This window comes from Salvelinus namaycush, chromosome 11 (assembly GCF_016432855.1).
Source record: "Salvelinus namaycush isolate Seneca chromosome 11, SaNama_1.0, whole genome shotgun sequence".
NCBI classification, from domain to species: Eukaryota; Metazoa; Chordata; class Actinopteri; order Salmoniformes; family Salmonidae; genus Salvelinus; species Salvelinus namaycush.
Genome location: NC_052317.1, coordinates 35,157,799 through 35,178,247, shown reverse-complemented (window position 1 = coordinate 35,178,247; position 20,449 = coordinate 35,157,799). Strand labels below are relative to the sequence as shown.

At 49.5% G+C, this 20,449-nt stretch overlaps 1 protein-coding gene across 1 annotated transcript; it reads right to left on the bottom strand.

Annotated features, from left to right (window-relative positions):
- Positions 1-5,692: 5,692 nt before the first annotated feature.
- LOC120055384 lies at positions 5,693-20,320 on the bottom strand. The gene is made up of 6 exons (XM_039003249.1): positions 20,316-20,320; positions 12,066-12,246; positions 11,827-11,965; positions 11,389-11,500; positions 6,692-6,767; positions 5,693-6,580 (listed from the first exon to the last, which is right to left on the bottom strand). Exons 1-6 carry the CDS (start codon positions 20,318-20,320, stop codon positions 6,491-6,493), a joined length of 603 nt encoding a protein of 200 aa, XP_038859177.1. The 3' UTR covers positions 5,693-6,490.
- Between the last annotated feature and the right edge of the window lie 129 nt (positions 20,321-20,449).

The following is a 20,449-nucleotide window of genomic DNA, read 5'->3' as shown; positions in this document are numbered from 1 at the left end:
GGTGCAAAGGAGAAAAATAAATAAATAAATACAGTAGGGGAGGTAGTTGTTTGGGCTAAATTATAGATGGGCTATGTACAGGTGCAGTAATCTGTGACCTGCTCTGACAGCTGGTGCTTAAAGCTAGTGAGGGAGATAAGTGTTTCCAGCTTCTGAGATTTTTGCAGTTCGTTCCAGTCATTGGCAGCATAGAACTGGAAGGAAAGACGAACAAAGGAGGAATTGGCTTTGGGGGTGACCAGTGAGATATACCTGCTGGAGCGCATGCTACGAGTGGGTGCTGCTATGGTGACCAGTGAGCTGAGATAAGGCGGGGCTTTACCTAGCATAGACTTGTAGATAACCTGTAGCCAGTGGGTTTGGCGATGAGTATGAAGCGAGGGCCAACCAACGAGAGCGTACAGGTCGCAATGGTGGGTAGTGTATGGGGCTTTGGTGACAAAACGGATGGCGCTGTGATAGACTGCATCCAGTTTGTTGAGTAGAGTGTTGGAGGCTATTTTATAGATGACATCACCGAAGTCGAGAATCGGTAGGGTGGTCAGTTTTACGAGGGTATGTTTGGCTGCATGAGTGAAGGATGCTTTGTTGCTATATTGGAAGCCGATTCTAGATTTCATTTTGGATTGGAGATGCTTAATGTGAGTCTGGAAGGAGAGTTTACAGTCTAACCAGACAGACACCTAGGTATTTGTAGTTGTCCACGTATTCTAAGTCAGAGCCGTCCAGAGTGGTGATGCTGGACGGGCGAGCAAGTGTGGGCAGTGATCGGTTGAATAGCATGCATTTAGTTTTACTTGCGTTTAAGAGCAGTTGGAGGCCACGGAAGGAGAGTTGTATGGCATTGAAGCTCGTCTGGAGGTTAGTTAACACAGTGTCCAAAGAGGGGCCAGAAGTATACAGAATGGTGTCGTCTGTGTAGAGGTGTATCAGAGAATCACCAACAGCAAGAGCAACATCATTGATGTATACAGAGAAAAGAGTCGGCCCGAGGATTGAACCCTGTGGCACCCCCATAGAGACTGCCAGAGGTCCGGACAGCAGGCCCTCCGATTTGACACACTGAACTCTATCAGAGAAGTAGTTGGTGTTCCAGGCGAGGCAATCATTTGAGAAACCAAGGCTGTCGAGTCTGCCAATAAGAATGTGGTGATTGACAGAGTCGAAAGCCTTGGCCAGGTCGATGAATACGGCTGCGCAGTAATGTCTCTTATCGACGGCGGTTATGATGTCGTTTAGGTCCTTGAGCATGGCTGAGGTGCACCCATGACCAGCTCTGAAACCAGATTGCATAGCGGAGAAGGTACGGTGGAATTCGAAATGGTCAGTAATCTGTTGATCTGTAATCTTTCGAAGACCTTAGAAAGACAGGGTAGGATAGATATAGGTCTGTAGCAGTTTGGGTCTAGAGTGTCACACCCTTTGAAGAGGGGGATGACCGCGGCAGCTTTCCAATCTTTGGGAATCTCAGACGATACGAAAGAGAGGTTGAACAGGCTAGTAATAGGGGTTGCAACAATTTATGCAGATAATTTTAGAAAAAGAGGGTCCAGATTGTCTAGCCCGGCTGATTTGTAGGGGTCCAGATTTTGCAGCTCTTTCAGAACATCAGCTATCTGGATTTGGGTGAAGAAGAAATGGTGGGGGCTTTGGCGGGTTGCTGTGGAGGGTGCCGGGCAGTTGACCGGGGTAGGGGTAGCCAGGTGGAATGCATGGCCAGCCATAGAGAAATGCTTGTTTAAATTCTCAATTATAGTGGATTTATCGGTGGTGACAGTGTTTCCTAGCCTCAGAGCAGTGGGCAGCTGGGAGGAGGCGCTCTTATTCTCCATGGACTGTACAGTGTCCCAGAACTTTTTTGAGGTAGTACTACAGGATGCAAATTTCTGTTTGAAAAAGCTAGCCTTAGCTTTCCTAACTGCCTGTGTATATTTGTTCCTAACTTCCCTGAAAGTTGCATATCACGGGGGCTATTCGATGCTAATGCAGAACGCCACATGATGGTTTTGTGCTGGTCAAGGGCAGACAGGTCTGGAGTGAACCAAGGACTATATCTATTCCTAGTTCTACATTTTTTGAATGGGGCATGCTTATTTAAGATGGTGAGGAAGGCACTTTTAAAGAATAGCCAGGCATCATCTACTGACGGGATGAGGTCAATGTCATTCCAGGATACCCCGGCCAGGTCGATTAGAAAGGCTAGAAAGTGTTTTAGTGAGCGTTTGACAGTGATGAGGGGTGGTCGTTTGGTCGCAGACCCATTACCGATGCAGGCATAAGGCAGTGATCTCTGAGATCTTGATTGAAAACTGCAGAGGTGTATTTGGAGGGCGAGTTAGTTAGGATGACATCTATGAAGGTGCCCGTGTTTACGGATTTGGAGTTGTACCTGGTAGGTTCATTGATAATTTGTTTTGCTCTTAATTGTAATTAGAGGGCTAGTATTAATACTATGCATGCCAGTCTCTCTTGGCTAAGAGTTGAGGAGAGACTGACTGCATCACTTCTTCTTTTTATAAGAAACATTAATGTGTTGAAATCCCAAATTGTTTGCATAGTCAACTTATACCTCTGACACACACACTTATCCCACCAGACATGCCAACAGGGGTCTTTTCATAGTCCCCAAATCCAGAACAAATTCAAGAAAACTTACAGCATTATATAGAGCCCTTATTGCATGGAACTTCCTTCCATCTAATATTGCTCAAACAGCAAACTTGGTTTCCAAAAACAGATAAAGCGACAGCTCGCAGCACAACGCCTCTCCCCTATTTGACCTAGATAGTTTGTGTGTATGCATTGATATGTAGGCTACGTGTGCCTTTTTAAAATGTATGTAGTTCTGTTCTTGAGCTGTTCTTGTCTAATGATGTTCTGTCTTACTGTATGTCATTCTGTTTTATGTTTCATGTTTAGTGTGGACCCCAGGAAGAGTAGCTGCTGCTTTTGCAACAGCTAATGGGGATCCTAATAAAATACCAAATACCAAATAAGCTTGGAAAAGCGACCCTTAAACCCATTCCACTGAATAGCAGGGCAGTGATTGCTTTGCAATGCTTGCAGTTAGCCACTGATACCTTTCAAACCACTCATTGTTGAATTTGCAATTTCCAACTTCTTGTGTAATGTTTATGTCCAATGACTGATGAGCACTTTGACCGATGAGCACTAGATACGTTTTATCTATAATTTCTCTTCATAATTTCTCTTCCCATGACAAGGATTGAAAAGGATTTGCCTGTAGATTGCCGACTAGATTCATGATCATGACTGCTAGTGTAACGAATCTCGTCCTCGTCTGATGAGGAATATGAAAGATCGGACCAAAATGCAGCGTGGTACGTGTCCATGTTAAATTTATTAAACTGAACACTGAAATACAAAATAACAAAGGTGACACAACGAAAAACGAAACAGTCCTATCAGGTGACACAACACAAAACAGGAAACAACTACCCACAAACACAGGTGGGAACAGGCTACCTAAGTATGGTTCTCAATCAGAGACAACGAATTGACAGCTGCCTCTGATTGGGAACCATACCAGGCCAAACACAGAAATACAAAACATAGAACGAAACATAGAATGCCCACCCCAACTCACGCCCTGACCAAACCAAAATAGAGACATAAAAAAGGAATTAAGGTCAGAACGTGACAGTACCCCCCCCCCCCCCCCCCAAGGCGCGGACTCCGGCCGCAAAACCTGAATCTATAGGGGAGGGTCTGAGTGGGCATTTCACCGCGGTGGCGGCTCTGGTGCGGGACGTAGACCCCACTCCACCTTAGTCTTGGCCAACTTATGTGGCGCCTCTGGAGTGGCGACCCTCGCCGCCGACCCCGGACTGGGGACCCTTACAGTGGGCCCCGAATAGGAGGGAGACTCTGGCAGCGCCGGACAGGCGGGAGACTCTGGCAGCGCCGGACAGGCGGGAGACTCTGGCAGCGCCGGACAGGCGGGAGGCTCTGGCAGCGCCGGACAGGTGGGCGGCTCTGGCAGCGCCGGACAAGAGGGCGGCTCTGGCAGCTCCGGACTGACGGGCGGCTCTGGCAGCTCCGGACTGACGGGCGGCTCTGACAGCTCCGGACTGGAGAGAGAACCTGGAGGGAGGAGACGGAGAGACAGCCTGGTGCGTGGGGCTGCCACAGGACCCACCAGGCTGGGGAGACCTACAGGCGGCCTGGTGCGTGGAGGAGGCACCGGATGGACCGGGCTGTGGGGGAGCACTGGAGCTCTGGTGCGCAGCCTTGGCACCACTCCTCCAGGCTGGATGACCACTTTAGCCCGGACCCTCCAGAGTGCAGGCACAGGTTGAACCGGGCTGTGGGGGAGCACTGGAGATCTGGTGCATACCACTCGCACCTCTCCCTTAGGCTCAATGCCCACATTCGCCCGGCACGGACAGAGCGCAGGCATAGGGCGCACTGCACCCTCCCAGCGCCCCGGAGACACAGCACGCAGAGCCGGCGCAGGATACCCTGGGCCGAAACGGCGTACCGGAGACCAAACACGCTGAGCCGGCACAATACGCCATGGCTGGATGCCCACTCTCGCATGGCACTTGCGGGGGGCTGGCCTATAGCGCTCCGGGCTATGAGCGCGTACTGGCGACACCGTGTGCTTGACCGCATAATACGGTGCCTGACCAGTACTACGCTTCTTCCGGTAAGCACGGGGAGTTGGCTCAGGTCTATCGCCTGACTCCGCCAATCCGTGTGCCCCCCCCCAAAAACATTGGGGGGCTGCCTCTCGTGCCTGTTGCGCTGCCTTACCTCATATAGCCGCCACTCAGCTTTAGCTGCCTCCAGTTCTTCTTTGGGGCGGCGATATTCCCCAGCCTGTGCCCAGGGTCCCTTGCCGTCCAATATCTCCTCCCATTTCCATTTCTCCAGATCGCGCTGCTCCTCCTTACCACGCTGCTTGGTCCTTTTTTGGTGGGTAGTTCTGTAACGAATCTCGTCCTCGTCTGATGAGGAATATGAAAGATCGGACCAAAATGCAGCGTGGTACGTGTCCATGTTAAATTTATTAAACTGAACACTGAAATACAAAATAACAAAGGTTACACAACGAAAAACGAAACAGTCCTATCAGGTGACACAACACAAAACAGGAAACAACAACCCACAAACACAGGTGGGAACAGGCTGCCTAAGTATGGTTCTCAATCAGAGACAACGAATTGACAGCTGCCTCTGATTGGGAACCATACCAGGCCAAACACAGAAATACAAAACGTAGAACAAAACATAGAATGCCCACCCCAACTCACGCCCTGACCAAACCAAAATAGAGACATAAAAAAGGAACTAAGGTCAGAACGTGACAGCTAGCTTGCTAGCTAAGATTTAGAAAGTATGATGTTGACATGGTCCATCCAATCAAAGCTCTGGTAGATATAACATGATTTGACATCATTTTATCTGTGGCCAATGACCTTGAGCCTTATTGGATGGGCACTTCTAATGTAACTCTATGGCAGCACCCAAGGGGCTTGAATTTTGCCGTGACGTGGTGTCCCCATGAGTGACAGAACACTGAGTCATACTTTCAAGGCGCAACAAGAGAACATTACCAACCCCTACGCTCAGTATTTTCCGCTGGCTGCCCCACCACCACAGAAAGCACTGAGCTAAGTTGAAACATCTGCATTTTGGAGCTGCCTTATTCAAGAAAGCAAAAAAAGACCATGTTTGTATGAAGCTTTATTAACTCAATCATTTTTTTCAAACTGATATGTGACACATATTAATGACAAAATAACATGCAAAACAGGCACACCCCTGCTAAACAGGTGGGACTCAAAAACTGCCCTTAATGACGGGTCGCCACTGCCTCCACTACACTACTTTTATACGCATCAATAGGGATTAAGTGAGTATAGGCAATGCCCACTGAAAAAAATGAGTATACGGTTTATACCTGCGTATACTCCACTACACCACTGTCCCTTTGTGTTTTACTAAAAGTGCACCCTCCTACATGAGTCTCTGGTATTACGGTTGCTGTCCTTTCAGAATCACGAACCTGTCACACACTGAAGTCCTATAGGTTCACCACTACGTAAACATGTCTATAAAAGATAAAGGTTGTAAGATAATGTTTCAAGAAAGGAGTGTATATGTTTGAGTTTTTTTACTCCGCTGGTCTAGGGAAGAAATTACGAGTCCTCACTGTCCGAGACCGAGTCAAGACCGAGTACGAATGTAGCTGACACCAAGACAAGACCAATATGTGGTCTCGAGACTGGACTGGTCTTGGTCTCGAGTACTACAACACTGGTGGAAGCTGAGCACATTAGAACAATTCATTGAGTAGACACTATTAAGCATGTAAGAACAATGCATGTCAATAAGTAGCATCCACTCTTGAAAGGATTGGATAGGTATTAACAAATGGTAATGACTGCATCTGCTAAGGGGATCCTCCTTACAGATCGGCTCTTACACAGTTTATGATGATTGGGCTTTAAACAGGCCATCTTGTTTAACTGGCCAAATTCACAGGTGTTTCCTTAGCTTCCTCCACCACTGTGATCTCCTCAACAAATTTGGACTGCAGGGCCTGAGGGACAAACTGTACAAACCGAAGGGAGAAAAGTTTTGTTTTAGTTCCACGAGAGGGGTTATGATATGATAGTAAACATAACAAATGTTTTGTCGCTGTGTGTGGGTTTGTTTTTTTCACCTGAAACTGGTCGTCTCTCTCCAAGAGGTGTTTAATCTTCAGTGGGGGACCAGGGATGTGGGGAAACAGACGTTCCCTGAAAACACAGACACACAGTCGCACACACACACCACAGTCAGTCAGCAGCCAGGGAATAACACCACTAATACCATAGCCACAGCCGGCCCGCTCATTAGGCAGGATTAGGTTGCCACCTATGGCGGCAGGTTGACGAGTGCAGCATTTTCGGAGCTAAACTGACCAAGACACACCTCCAACAACAACACTTAAAACCTCACATAATTCTGCCCGAAAACGACAATTTCTCTCAACCAGTGGCATATGGGCTTTTTAAGTGAGCGCTGATGCCGCCCTGTGATAAGCGGTGCCCACTTTGTCAAAGGCAGGGGCACAAAATGTTTAGCTTGTCCATTCCCAGCGTGCCTCTCCAGGGTGCTGTTGGAGAGACAAATCGGTGCGTTGCTCTACAAACATTGCATCAAAAAAATGATCTAACATAAATAATTTAGCAGATATGGGATATGGTAGAAAGAGTATGTGGCCTTTTCTGTAGCCTACAGGCTGGAGATAAAATGTATGACAATGTAATGAGACGGACACTTTTTACATCATGCAGGTTTCTCCGATAAAATAACCTAACCTAAATGGCACTCAATCAAAGAAAAAAATGTGCTGTCATGTTAACAAACAACATATCCTTAAAATAGGACAGGTCAAAGTACAATGGACTGCATGGAATGGACAATCACAACTGTTGTCCAGGAGTTTCACCCCATTGTCATGATCGGTGGTTTCAAGTGTGTATCCGTCAATTTTTGACAAGCTGATCATAGCGAAAAATAAAATACTTCTGCATTTCCCGCTATGTAAATTCATTGCAAATAGGCTCACGATAACTCTGATTGTAACGATTCTCTAGCTCTTCCTCCTCCTCGGACGAGGAGAGGCGAGACGGATCAGACGACCAATATGCAGCGTGGTAGTTTGACATTATATTTATTAAACAAGACAAAAAACGAACTATACTTGATACTAAACAAAATAACAAAACGAATGTAGACTGACCTGAACGTAAGAACTTACATGTAACGAAGAACGTACGAACAGGGAAAACAGACTACACAAAGCGAACGACCGAACAAACAAACAAACCGAAACAGTCCCGTGTGGCGCGACAAACACAGACACAGGAGACAACCACCCACAACAATCAATGTGAAAACACCTACCTTAATATGGCTCTCAATCAGAGGAAATGAAAACCACCTGCCTCTAATTGAGAACCATATCAGGTCACCCTTTAACAAACATAGAAACACATAACATAGACTACCCACCCAAACTCACGCCCTGACCGTCAAACACATACAAAATAACAGAAAACCGGTCAGTAACGTGACATAACCCCCCCCCTCAAGGTGCGTACTCCGAACGCACCACCAAAAGTCTAGGGGAGGGTCTGGGTGGGCGTCTGACCACGGTGGTGGCTCAGGCTCTGGGCGAGGTCCCCACCCCACCATAGTCAATCCCAGCTTACGTCTCCCCCTTAGAATGACCACCCTCATATTACACCCACTTAATTTAAATGGTACCCTTAAGATAAGGGGCAGCACCGGGACAAGGGGCAGCACCGGGATAAGGTAGCTCAGGACAGATAGATAGCTCAGGACAGAGAGGTAGGTCAGGATAGAGAGGTAGCTCAGGATAGAGGGGCAACTCCGGACTGAAGGGCAGCTCCGGACAGAGAGACAGCTCTGGACTGAGGGGCAGTTCTGGATAAATGGCAGCTCTGGGCTGAGGGGCAGCTCATGACTGGCTGACGGCTCTGGACGCTCATGGCTAGCTGACGGCTCTGGACGCTCATGGCTGGCTGACGGCTCTGGACGCTCATGGCTGGCTGACGGCTCTGGACGCTCATGGCTGGCTGACGGCTCTGGACGCTCATGGCTGGCTGACGGCTCTGGACGCTCATGGCTGGCTGACGGCTCTGGACGCTCATGGCTCGCTGACGGCTCTGGACGCTCATGGCTCGCTGACGGCTCTGGACGCTCATGGCTAGCTGACGGCTCTGGACGTTTATGGCTGGCTGACGGCTCTGGACGCTCATGTCTGGTTGGCGGCTCTGGCAGATCCTGTCTGGTTGGCGGCTCTGGCAGATCCTGTCTGGTTGGCGGCTCTGGCAGATCCTATCTGGTTGGCGGCTCTGGCAGATCCTGTCTGGTTGGCGGCTCTGGCAGATCCTGTCTGGTTGGCGGCTCTGGCAGATCCTGTCTGGTTGGCGGCTCTGGCAGATCCTGTCTGGTTGGCGGCTCTGGCAGATCCTGTCTGGTTGGCGGCTCTGGCAGATCCTGACTGACGAATGGCTCTAGCGGCTCCTGACTGACTAACGGCTCTGACGGCTCGGGACAGACGGGCGGCTCTAATGGCTCGGGACAGACGGATGGCTCAGACGGCGCTGGGCAGACGGATGGCTCAGATGGCGCTGGGGAGACGGATGGCTCAGATGGCGCTGGGGAGACGGATGGCTCAGATGGCGCTGGGGAGACGGATGGCTCAGATGGCGCTGGGGAGACGGATGGCTCAGATGGCGCTGGGGAGACAGATGGGTCAGATGGCGCTGGGGAGACGGATGGCTCAGATGGCACTGGGCAGACGGATGGCTCTGGCCGGATGAGGCGCACTGTAGGCCTGGTGCGTGGTGCCGGAACTAGAGGCACCGGGCTAAGGACACGCACCTTCAGGCTAGTGCGGGGAGCAGGGACAGGGCACACTGGACTCTCAAAACGCACTATGGACCTGGTGCGTGGTACCGGCACTGGTGGCACCGGGCTGAGGGCACGCACATCAGGACGAGTACGGGGAGAAGGAACAGTGTGTACAGGGCTCTGGAGACGCACAGGTGGCTCTCTCTCCAGGTGGCTCGCCTCTCCTCGGACGAGGAGAGGCGAGACGGATCAGACGACCAATATGCAGCGTGGTAGTTTGACATTATATTTATTAAACAAGACAAAAAACGAACTATACTTGAGACTAAACAAAATAACAAAACGAATGTAGACTGACCTGAACGTAAGAACTTACATGTAACGAAGAACATACGAACAGGGAAAACAGACTACACAAAGCGAACGACCGAACAAACAAACAAACCGAAACAGTCCCGTGTGGCGCGACAAACACAGACACAGGAGACAACCACCCACAACAATCAATGTGAAAACACCTACCTTAATATGGCTCTCAATCAGAGGAAATGAAAACCACCTGCCTCTAATTGAGAACCATATCAGGTCACCCTTTAACAAACATAGAAACACATAACATAGACTACCCACCCAAACTCACGCCCTGACCGTCAAACACATACAAAATAACAGAAAACCGGTCAGTAACGTGACACTGATAAAGTTGGGTAGCTGATATTCAGAGTTTAAATAGCCAAATTGATTAGTCACAGGAATCAGGACTAATAAAGCCAATACAACGGCCTGTTTTACAAACAGTGTGCCTACCACATGGATGGGCATTCATAAAATTCCATTGGGGCTGACATGGTAGGCTACACCTCAGTAAGAACGAGTCAAATTCTTTTGGACATCTTATTTTGGTCCTGTCCAGACGTCTTTCTTTGGTGTTTTACAAACGGTAGGCTTACCACATAGATGGGCATTCATAAAATAATATTTCAGGCAACACTGTAGGCTACACCTCAATAAGCACGGACCGACGCCGACGGTTCAGATTGGTTCAGATTTGGTGCGCTCCAGACAGGCCTTGGTTTCAACGTCCAAGGACATTGAAATCAATCAGATTTTGTCTGTTCTGGACCAGCCTTCATTTTGCCTAAACATAGACGTCTAGAAATTACATATTTTCAACTTTCATTCAGAACCAAAAATGCACCTGATTTCAACATCCGGAAGATACATATTTTCAGTCTATATATAGAATATATATATTTTCAATATCTGGAAAGTAAATATTTTCAATGTTCATTCAGAACCGAAAATTAACCTGATTTCAATGTCTGGAAAATATGTATTTTTCAACGTCCGGAAAATATGTATTTTAAACATACGGAAAATACATTTTCACCTTTCATTTTTTGGGGTGAGGGTATTGTGCCAGTTACTGTGCAATCACTGAATCATTTATGTTTTCCCCTTTCTCTCGTTTTCTAAGAATAAAAGGTGTTTTCCGCCTTTCGTTTGAAGGAAGTTCAGTTTCAGAGTGAAAATGTGTGTGGTCTGTGGTCAGAGACTAAAACCAAACACATCAGCACTTATTCCATGAATACTTATTCTATTAATCTATTAATCTTTCCTCTTTGTTTATCTTTCTCTGTTTGTCTGTTTCTCTGTCTGTATGTCTGTTTCTCTCTCTATCTGTTTCTCTGTCTGTCTGTTTCTCTCTCTGTCTGTCTGTCTGTTTCTCTCTATTTTCTCTCTCTCTCTCTCTCTCTTTTGTAAATGTATCTGTGCTTCTCTCTGTTCTATCCCCTCTCAATTTCCTTCTCTCTCCATCTCTCACTTTCTCTTTCAATTTCTGTATCCTTCTCACTCCTTCTGTCAATTTCTCAGTGTTTCACCTTCGGTCTCTCCCTTTCTCTCTCTCTCTCCATTTCCTGCTCTCTTCATCTCTCCATTTCTCTCTCTCTCCCGCCGTCTGAATAAAATTTAATGAACCCAACAGAATACCTCTGGAGTCGAATCAGCAGCAGCAGAGACAGGAGGACCATGGGTATTCCCAGAGCGATGCCAATGACCACCAGAGAGTTCAGCTGATTGGGAGATTCAAACGGGGCCACCTCTGACACACACACACACACACACACACACACACACACACACACACACACACACACACACACACACACACACACACACACACACACACACACACACACACACACACACACACACACACACACACACACACACACGCAATGGTGTAAACATAACAAGCAGATGGAAAAAGACAGTGAAATGTGTTTTTTAGCACTGTTAAGCATTCAGTGGTTCTCACATATTTTATTATTTTGATATTTTCTATGTTACTGTCATTGTTTTTGCTTCAGTTAGCACTTTGAGTTTGACAAGCAGATATGATTACAATATTGATGACTGCAGACTCACTGGTGGTGTTGCTCCAGCTGCTCCAGTGTTGAGATCCTCTGCAGCTATTACTCTTCTTCACCCTCATCTTCACATCGTGTGAATGTGTGGGGTCTGCGTTGGTCTCATTGTATGTCAGTCCACCCTTAAATTCCCTCACCTTACAATACACATATACACACAGCCTCTTAACAAATAGGGCCACTGCTAAACACACACACACACAACTGTCTCTCTCTCTCTTTCTCTGGTAGAATTACCTGGTCATTGATCTGTAGCTGGTAGTGGAAACAGCTGGTTTTGCTGCGTAACCGGCTGGACGGGAGACCCCACTTCACCAGCAGAACCCCCTCTCTGACCCAGGATGGGTTGATGTTGGGGGGCGGGCATAGCACATCAATATCATTGGTCTGGTATTTATGGGTGTAGATGCCCCACACGCTTATTTAAGATGGTGAGGAAGGCACTTTTAAAGAATAGCCAGGCATCATCTACTGACGGGATGAGGTCAATGTCATTCCAGGATACCCCGGCCAGGTCGATTAGAAAGGCTAGAAAGTGTTTTAGTGAGCGTTTGACAGTGATGAGGGGTGGTCGTTTGGTCGCAGACCCATTACCGATGCAGGCATAAGGCAGTGATCTCTGAGATCTTGATTGAAAACTGCAGAGGTGTATTTGGAGGGCGAGTTAGTTAGGATGACATCTATGAAGGTGCCCGTGTTTACGGATTTGGAGTTGTACCTGGTAGGTTCATTGATAATTTGTTTTGCTCTTAATTGTAATTAGAGGGCTAGTATTAATACTATGCATGCCAGTCTCTCTTGGCTAAGAGTTGAGGAGAGACTGACTGCATCACTTCTTCTTTTTATAAGAAACATGAATGTGTTGAAATCCCAAATTGTTTGCATAGTCAACTTATACCTCTGACACACACACTTATCCCACCAGACATGCCAACAGGGGTCTTTTCATAGTCCCCAAATCCAGAACAAATTCAAGAAAACTTACAGCATTATATAGAGCCCTTATTGCATGGAACTTCCTTCCATCTAATATTGCTCAAACAGCAAACTTGGTTTCCAAAAACAGATAAAGCGACAGCTCGCAGCACAACGCCTCTCCCCTATTTGACCTAGATAGTTTGTGTGTATGCATTGATATGTAGGCTACGTGTGCCTTTTTAAAATGTATGTAGTTCTGTTCTTGAGCTGTTCTTGTCTAATGATGTTCTGTCTTACTGTATGTCATGTTTTGTCTTTGATCATGTCTTGTCCCTGTGCTTCCCTCTGCTGGTCTTATTAGGTTCTTTCCCTCTTTCTCTCTCTCTCTCTCCTCCTCCCTCTCTCCCTCTCCCGCTCTCTCTCTCTATCGTTCCGTTCCTGCTCCCAGCTGTTTCTCATTCTCCTAACGACCTCATTTACTCTTTCACACCTGTCCCCTATTTTGCCCTCTGATTAGAGTCCCTATTTCTCCCTCTGTTTTCCGCTTCTGTCCTTGTCGGATTCTTGTTTGATGTTTGCTGTTCCTGTGTCCTTGTTCCGCCCTGTCGTGTTCTTTGCCTTCTTCAGATGCTGCGTGTGAGCAGGTGTCTATGTCAGCTACGGCCAGTGCCTTCCTGAAGCGACCTGCAGTCTGTGGTCGCGTCTCCAGTCGTTCCTCTCTATTGACGAGAGGATTTCAGTTTCCTGTTTTGGATTGACCATTGATAATATCCAGGAGAATCATTATTTGTTTAATACTGGAATAAAGACTCTGTTACTATTACGTCGCTTTTGGGTCCTCATTCACCAGCATAACAGAAGAATCCGACCAAGATGGACCCAGCGACTATGGATTCTCTCAACACTGCCGTCGAGTTCCAGGGAGCAATGCTCGGCAGACACGAGCAGGAATTGTTTGCTGCTCGTCATGCCGTTGAGACCCTGGCCGCTCAGGTCTCCGATCTCTCTGGACAGTTTCAGAGTCTTCGTCTCGTGCCACCAGCTACTTCCTGGTCTTCCGAGTCTCCGGAACCTAGGGTTAATAACCCACCATGTTACTCTGGGCAGCCCACTGAGTGTCGCTCTTTTCTCACCCAGTGTGATATTGTGTTCTCTCTCCAGCCCAACACGTACTCTAGTGAGAGAGCTCGGATCGCTTACGTCATATCACTCCTTACTGGTCGGGCTCGGGAGTGGGGCACAGCTATCTGGGAGGCAAGGGCTGAGTGTTCTAACGATTATCAGAACTTTAAAGAGGAGATGATACGGGTTTTTGATCGTTCAGTTTTTGGGAAGGAGGCTTCCAGGGCCCTGGCTTCCCTATGTCAAGGTGATCGATCCATAACGGATTACTCTATAGAGTTTCGCACTCTTGCTGCATCCAGTGACTGGAACGAGCCGGCGTTGCTCGCTCGTTTTCTGGAGGGACTCCACGCTGAGGTTAAGGATGAGATTCTCTCCCGGGAGGTTCCTTCCAGCGTGGACTCTTTGATTGCACTCGCCATCCGCATAGAACGACGGGTAGATCTTCGTCACCGAGCTCGTGGAAGAGAGCTCACGTTAACGGTGTTTCCCCTCTCCGCATCTCAACCATCTCCTCCCACCGGCTCAGAGACTGAGCCCATGCAGCTGGGAGGTATTCGCATCTCGACAAAGGAGAGGGAACGGAGAATCACCAACCGCCTTTGCCTCTATTGCGGTTCTGCTGGACATTTTGTCATGTCATGTCCAGTAAAAGCCAGAGCTCATCAGTAAGCGGAGGGCTACTGGTGAGCGCTACTACTCAGGTCTCTCCATCAAGATCCTGTACTACCTTGTCGGTCCATCTACGCTGGACCGGTTCGGCTGCTTCCTGCAGTGCCTTGATAGACTCTGGGGCTGAGGGTTGTTTTATGGACGAAGCATGGGCTCGGAAACATGACATTCCTCTCAGACAGTTAGGGAAGCCCACGCCCATGTTCGCCTTAGATGGTAGTCTTCTCCCCAGTATCAGATGTGAGACACTACCTTTAACCCTCACAGTATCTGGTAACCACAGTGAGACCATTTCCTTTTTGATTTTTCGTTCACCTTTTACACCTGTTGTTTTGGGTCATCCCTGGCTAGTATGTCATAATCCTTCTATTAATTGGTCTAGTAATTCTATCCTATCCTGGAACGTTTCTTGTCATGTGAAGTGTTTAATGTCTGCTATCCCTCCTGTGTCTTCTGTCCCCTCTACTCAGGAGGAACCTGGTGATTTGACAGGAGTGCCGGAGGAATATCATGATCTGCGCACGGTCTTCAGTCGGTCCAGAGCCAGCTCCCTTCCTCCTCACCGGTCGTATGATTGTTGTATTGATCTTCTTCCGGGGACCACTCCCCCTCGGGGTAGACTATACTCTCTGTCGGCTCCCGAACGTAAGGCTCTCGAGGATTATCTGTCTGTTTCTCTCGACGCCGGTACCGTGGTGCCTTCTTCCTCTCCCGCCGGAGCGGGATTTTTCTTTGTTAAGAAGAAGGACGGTACTCTGCGCCCCTGCGTGGATTATCGAGGGCTGAATGACATAACGGTTAAGAATCGTTATCCGCTTCCCCTTATGTCGTCAGTCTTCGAGATTTTGCAGGGAGCCAGGTGCTTTACTAAGTTGGACCTTCGTAACGCTTACCATCTCGTACGCATCAGAGAGGGGGACGAGTGGAAAACGGCGTTTAACACTCCGTTAGGGCATTTTGAATACCGGGTTCTGCCGTTCGGTCTCGCTAATGCTCCAGCTGTCTTTCAGGCATTAGTTAATGATGTACTGAGAGACATGCTGAACATTTTTGTTTTCGTTTACCTTGACGATATCCTGATTTTTTCACCGTCACTCGAGATTCATGTTCAGCACGTTCGACGTGTACTCCAGCGCCTTTTAGAGAATTGTCTCTACGTGAAGGCTGAGAAGTGCGCCTTTCATGTCTCCTCTGTCACATTTCTCGGTTCTGTTATTTCCGCTGAAGGCATTCAGATGGATCCCGCTAAGGTCCAGGCTGTCAGCGATTGGCCCGTCCCTAAGTCACGTGTCGAGTTGCAGCGCTTTCTCGGTTTCGCTAATTTCTATCGGCGTTTCATTCGTAATTTCGGTCAAGTGGCTGCCCCTCTCACAGCTCTGACTTCTGTCAAGACTTGCTTTAAGTGGTCCGGTTCCGCCCAGGGAGCTTTTGATCTCCTCAAGAAGCGTTTTACATCCGCCCCTATCCTTGTTACTCCTGACGTCACTAAACAATTCATTGTCGAGGTTGACGCTTCAGAGGTGGGCGTGGGAGCCATTCTGTCTCAGCGCTTCCACTCTGACGATAAGGTCCATCCTTGCGCTTACTTTTCTCATCGCCTGTCGCCATCGGAGCGCAACTATGATGTGGGTAACCGCGAACTGCTCGCCATCCGCTTAGCCATAGGCGAATGGCGACAGTGGTTGGAGGGGGCGACCGTCCCTTTTGTCGTTTGGACTGACCATAAGAACCTTGAGTACATCCGTTCGGCCAAACGACTTAATGCACGTCAAGCTCGTTGGGCGTTGTTTTTCGCTCGTTTCGAGTTCGTGATTTCCTATCGCCCGGGAAATAAGAACACCAAGCCTGATGCCTTATCCCGTCTCTTTAGTTCTTCTGTGGCTTCTACCGACCCCGAGGGGATTCTCCCTGAAGGGCGTGTTGTCGGGTTGACTGTCTGGGGAATTGAGAGACAGGTAAAGCAAGCACTCACTCACACTGCGTCGCCGCGCGCTTGTCCTAGTAACCTTCTGTTCGTTCCTGTCTCTACTCGTCTGGCTGTTCTTCAGTGGGCTCACTCTGCCAAGTTAGCTGGCCACCCCGGCGTTCGGGGTACGCTTGCTTCTATTCGCCAGCGGTTTTGGTGGCCTACTCAGGAGCGGGACACGCGTCGTTTCGTGGCTGCTTGTTCGGACTGCGCGCAGACTAAGTCAGGTAACTCTCCTCCTGCCGGTCGTCTCAGACCGCTTCCCATTCCTTCTCGACCATGGTCTCACATCGCCTTAGACTTTATTACCGGTCTGCCTTCGTCTGCGGGGAAGACTGTGATTCTTACGGTTATCGATAGGTTCTCTAAGGCGGCACATTTCATTCCCCTCGCTAAGCTTCCTTCCGCTAAGGAGACGGCACAAATCATCATTGAGAATGTGTTCAGAATTCATGGCCTCCCGTTAGACGCCGTTTCAGACAGAGGTCCGCAATTCACGTCACAGTTTTGGAGGGAGTTCTGTCGTTTGATTGGTGCTTCCGTCAGTCTCTCTTCCGGGTTTCATCCCCAGTCTAACGGTCAAGCAGAAAGGGCCAATCAGTCGATTGGTCGCATATTACGCAGCCTTTCGTTTCGAAACCCTGCGTCTTGGGCAGAACAGCTCCCCTGGGCTGAGTACGCTCACAACTCGCTTCCTTCGTCTGCTACCGGTCTATCTCCGTTTCAGAGTAGTCTTGGGTACCAGCCTCCTCTGTTCTCGTCCCAGCTCGCCGAGTCCAGCGTTCCCTCCGCTCAGGCTTTTGTCCAACGTTGTGAGCGCACCTGGAGGAGGGTCAGGTCTGCACTTTGCCGTTACAGGGCGCAGACTGTGAGAGCCGCCAATAAACGTAGGATTAAGAGTCCTAGGTATTGTCGCGGTCAGAGAGTGTGGCTTTCCACTCGTAACCTTCCCCTTACGACAGCTTCTCGCAAGTTGACTCCGCGGTTCATTGGTCCGTTCCGTGTCTCTCAGGTCGTCAATCCTGTCGCTGTGCGACTGCTTCTTCCGCAACATCTTCGTCGCGTCCACCCTGTCTTCCATGTCTCTTGTGTCAAGCCTTTTCTTCGCGCCCCCGTTCGTCTTCCCCCCCCCCCCCCCGTCCTTGTCGAGGGCGCTCCTATTTACAAGGTACGGAAGATCATGGACATGCGTTCTCGGGGACGTGGTCACCAGTACTTAGTGGATTGGGAGGGTTACGGTCCTGAGGAGAGGAGTTGGGTTCCATCTCGGGACGTGCTGGACCGTTCGTTGATTGATGATTTCCTTCGTTGCCGCCAGGGTTCCTCCTCGAGTGCGCCAGGAGGCGCTCGGTGAGTGGGGGGGTACTGTCATGTTTTGTCTTTGATCATGTCTTGTCCCTGTGCTTCCCTCTGCTGGTCTTATTAGGTTCTTTCCCTCTTTCTCTCTCTCTCTCTCCTCCTCCCTCTCTCCCTCTCCCGCTCTCTCTCTCTATCGTTCCGTTCCTGCTCCCAGCTGTTTCTCATTCTCCTAACGACCTCATTTACTCTTTCACACCTGTCCCCTATTTTGCCCTCTGATTAGAGTCCCTATTTCTCCCTCTGTTTTCCGCTTCTGTCCTTGTCGGATTCTTGTTTGATGTTTGCTGTTCCTGTGTCCTTGTTCCGCCCTGTCGTGTTCTTTGCCTTCTTCAGATGCTGCGTGTGAGCAGGTGTCTATGTCAGCTACGGCCAGTGCCTTCCTGAAGCGACCTGCAGTCTGTGGTCGCGTCTCCAGTCGTTCCTCTCTATTGACGAGAGGATTTCAGTTTCCTGTTTTGGATTGACCATTGATAATATCCAGGAGAATCATTATTTGTTTAATACTGGAATAAAGACTCTGTTACTATTACGTCGCTTTTGGGTCCTCATTCACCAGCATAACACTGTATGTCATTCTGTTTTATGTTTCATGTTTAGTGTGGACCCCAGGAAGAGTAGCTGCTGCTTTTGCAACAGCTAATGGGGATCCTAATAAAATACCAAATACCAAATAAGCTTGGAAAAGCGACCCTTAAACCCATTCCACTGAATAGCAGGGCAGTGATTGCTTTGCAATGCTTGCAGTTAGCCACTGATACCTTTCAAACCACTCATTGTTGAATTTGCAATTTCCAACTTCTTGTGTAATGTTTATGTCCAATGACTGATGAGCACTTTGACCGATGAGCACTAGATACGTTTTATCTATAATTTCTCTTCATAATTTCTCTTCCCATGACAAGGATTGAAAAGGATTTGCCTGTAGATTGCCGACTAGATTCATGATCATGACTGCTAGTGTAACGAATCTCGTCCTCGTCTGATGAGGAATATGAAAGATCGGACCAAAATGCAGCGTGGTACGTGTCCATGTTAAATTTATTAAACTGAACACTGAAATACAAAATAACAAAGGTGACACAACGAAAAACGAAACAGTCCTATCAGGTGACACAACACAAAACAGGAAACAACTACCCACAAACACAGGTGGGAACAGGCTACCTAAGTATGGTTCTCAATCAGAGACAACGAATTGACAGCTGCCTCTGATTGGGAACCATACCAGGCCAAACACAGAAATACAAAACATAGAACGAAACATAGAATGCCCACCCCAACTCACGCCCTGACCAAACCAAAATAGAGACATAAAAAAGGAATTAAGGTCAGAACGTGACAGTACCCCCCCCCCCCCCAAGGCGCGGACTCCGGCCGCAAAACCTGAATCTATAGGGGAGGGTCTGAGTGGGCATTTCACCGCGGTGGCGGCTCTGGTGCGGGACGTAGACCCCACTCCACCTTAGTCTTGGCCCACTTATGTGGCGCCTCTGGAGTGGCGACCCTCGCCGCCGACCCCGGACTGGGGACCCTTACAGTGGGCCCCGAATAGGAGGGAGACTCTGGCAGCGCCGGACAGGCGGGAGACTCTGGCAGCGCCGGACAGGCGGGAGACTCTGGCAGCGCCGGACAGGCGGGAGGCTCTGGCAGCGCCGGACAGGTGGGCGGCTCTGGCAGCGCCGGACAAGAGGGCGGCTCTGGCAGCTCCGGACTGACGGGCGGCTCTGGCAGCTCCGGACTGACGGGCGGCTCTGACAGCTCCGGACTGGAGAGAGAACCTGGAGGGAGGAGACGGAGAGACAGCCTGGTGCGTGGGGCTGCCACAGGACCCACCAGGCTGGGGAGACCTACAGGCGGCCTGGTGCGTGGAGGAGGCACCGGATGGACCGGGCTGTGGGGGAGCACTGGAGCTCTGGTGCGCAGCCTTGGCACCACTCCTCCAGGCTGGATGACCACTTTAGCCCGGACCCTCCAGAGTGCAGGCACAGGTTGAACCGGGCTGTGGGGGAGCACTGGAGATCTGGTGCATACCACTCGCACCTCTCCCTTAGGCTCAATGCCCACATTCGCCCGGCACGGACAGAGCGCAGGCATAGGGCGCACTGCACCCTCCCAGCGCCCCGGAGACACAGCACGCAGAGCCGGCGCAGGATACCCTGGGCCGAAACGGCGTACCGGAGACCAAACACGCTGAGCCGGCACAATACGCCATGGCTGGATGCCCACTCTCGCATGGCACTTGCGGGGGGCTGGCCTATAGCGCTCCGGGCTATGAGCGCGTACTGGCGACACCGTGTGCTTGACCGCATAATACGGTGCCTGACCAGTACTACGCTTCTTCCGGTAAGCACGGGGAGTTGGCTCAGGTCTATCGCCTGACTCCGCCAATCCGTGTGCCCCCCCCCAAAAACATTGGGGGGCTGCCTCTCGTGCCTGTTGCGCTGCCTTACCTCATATAGCCGCCACTCAGCTTTAGCTGCCTCCAGTTCTTCTTTGGGGCGGCGATATTCCCCAGCCTGTGCCCAGGGTCCCTTGCCGTCCAATATCTCCTCCCATTTCCATTTCTCCAGATCGCGCTGCTCCT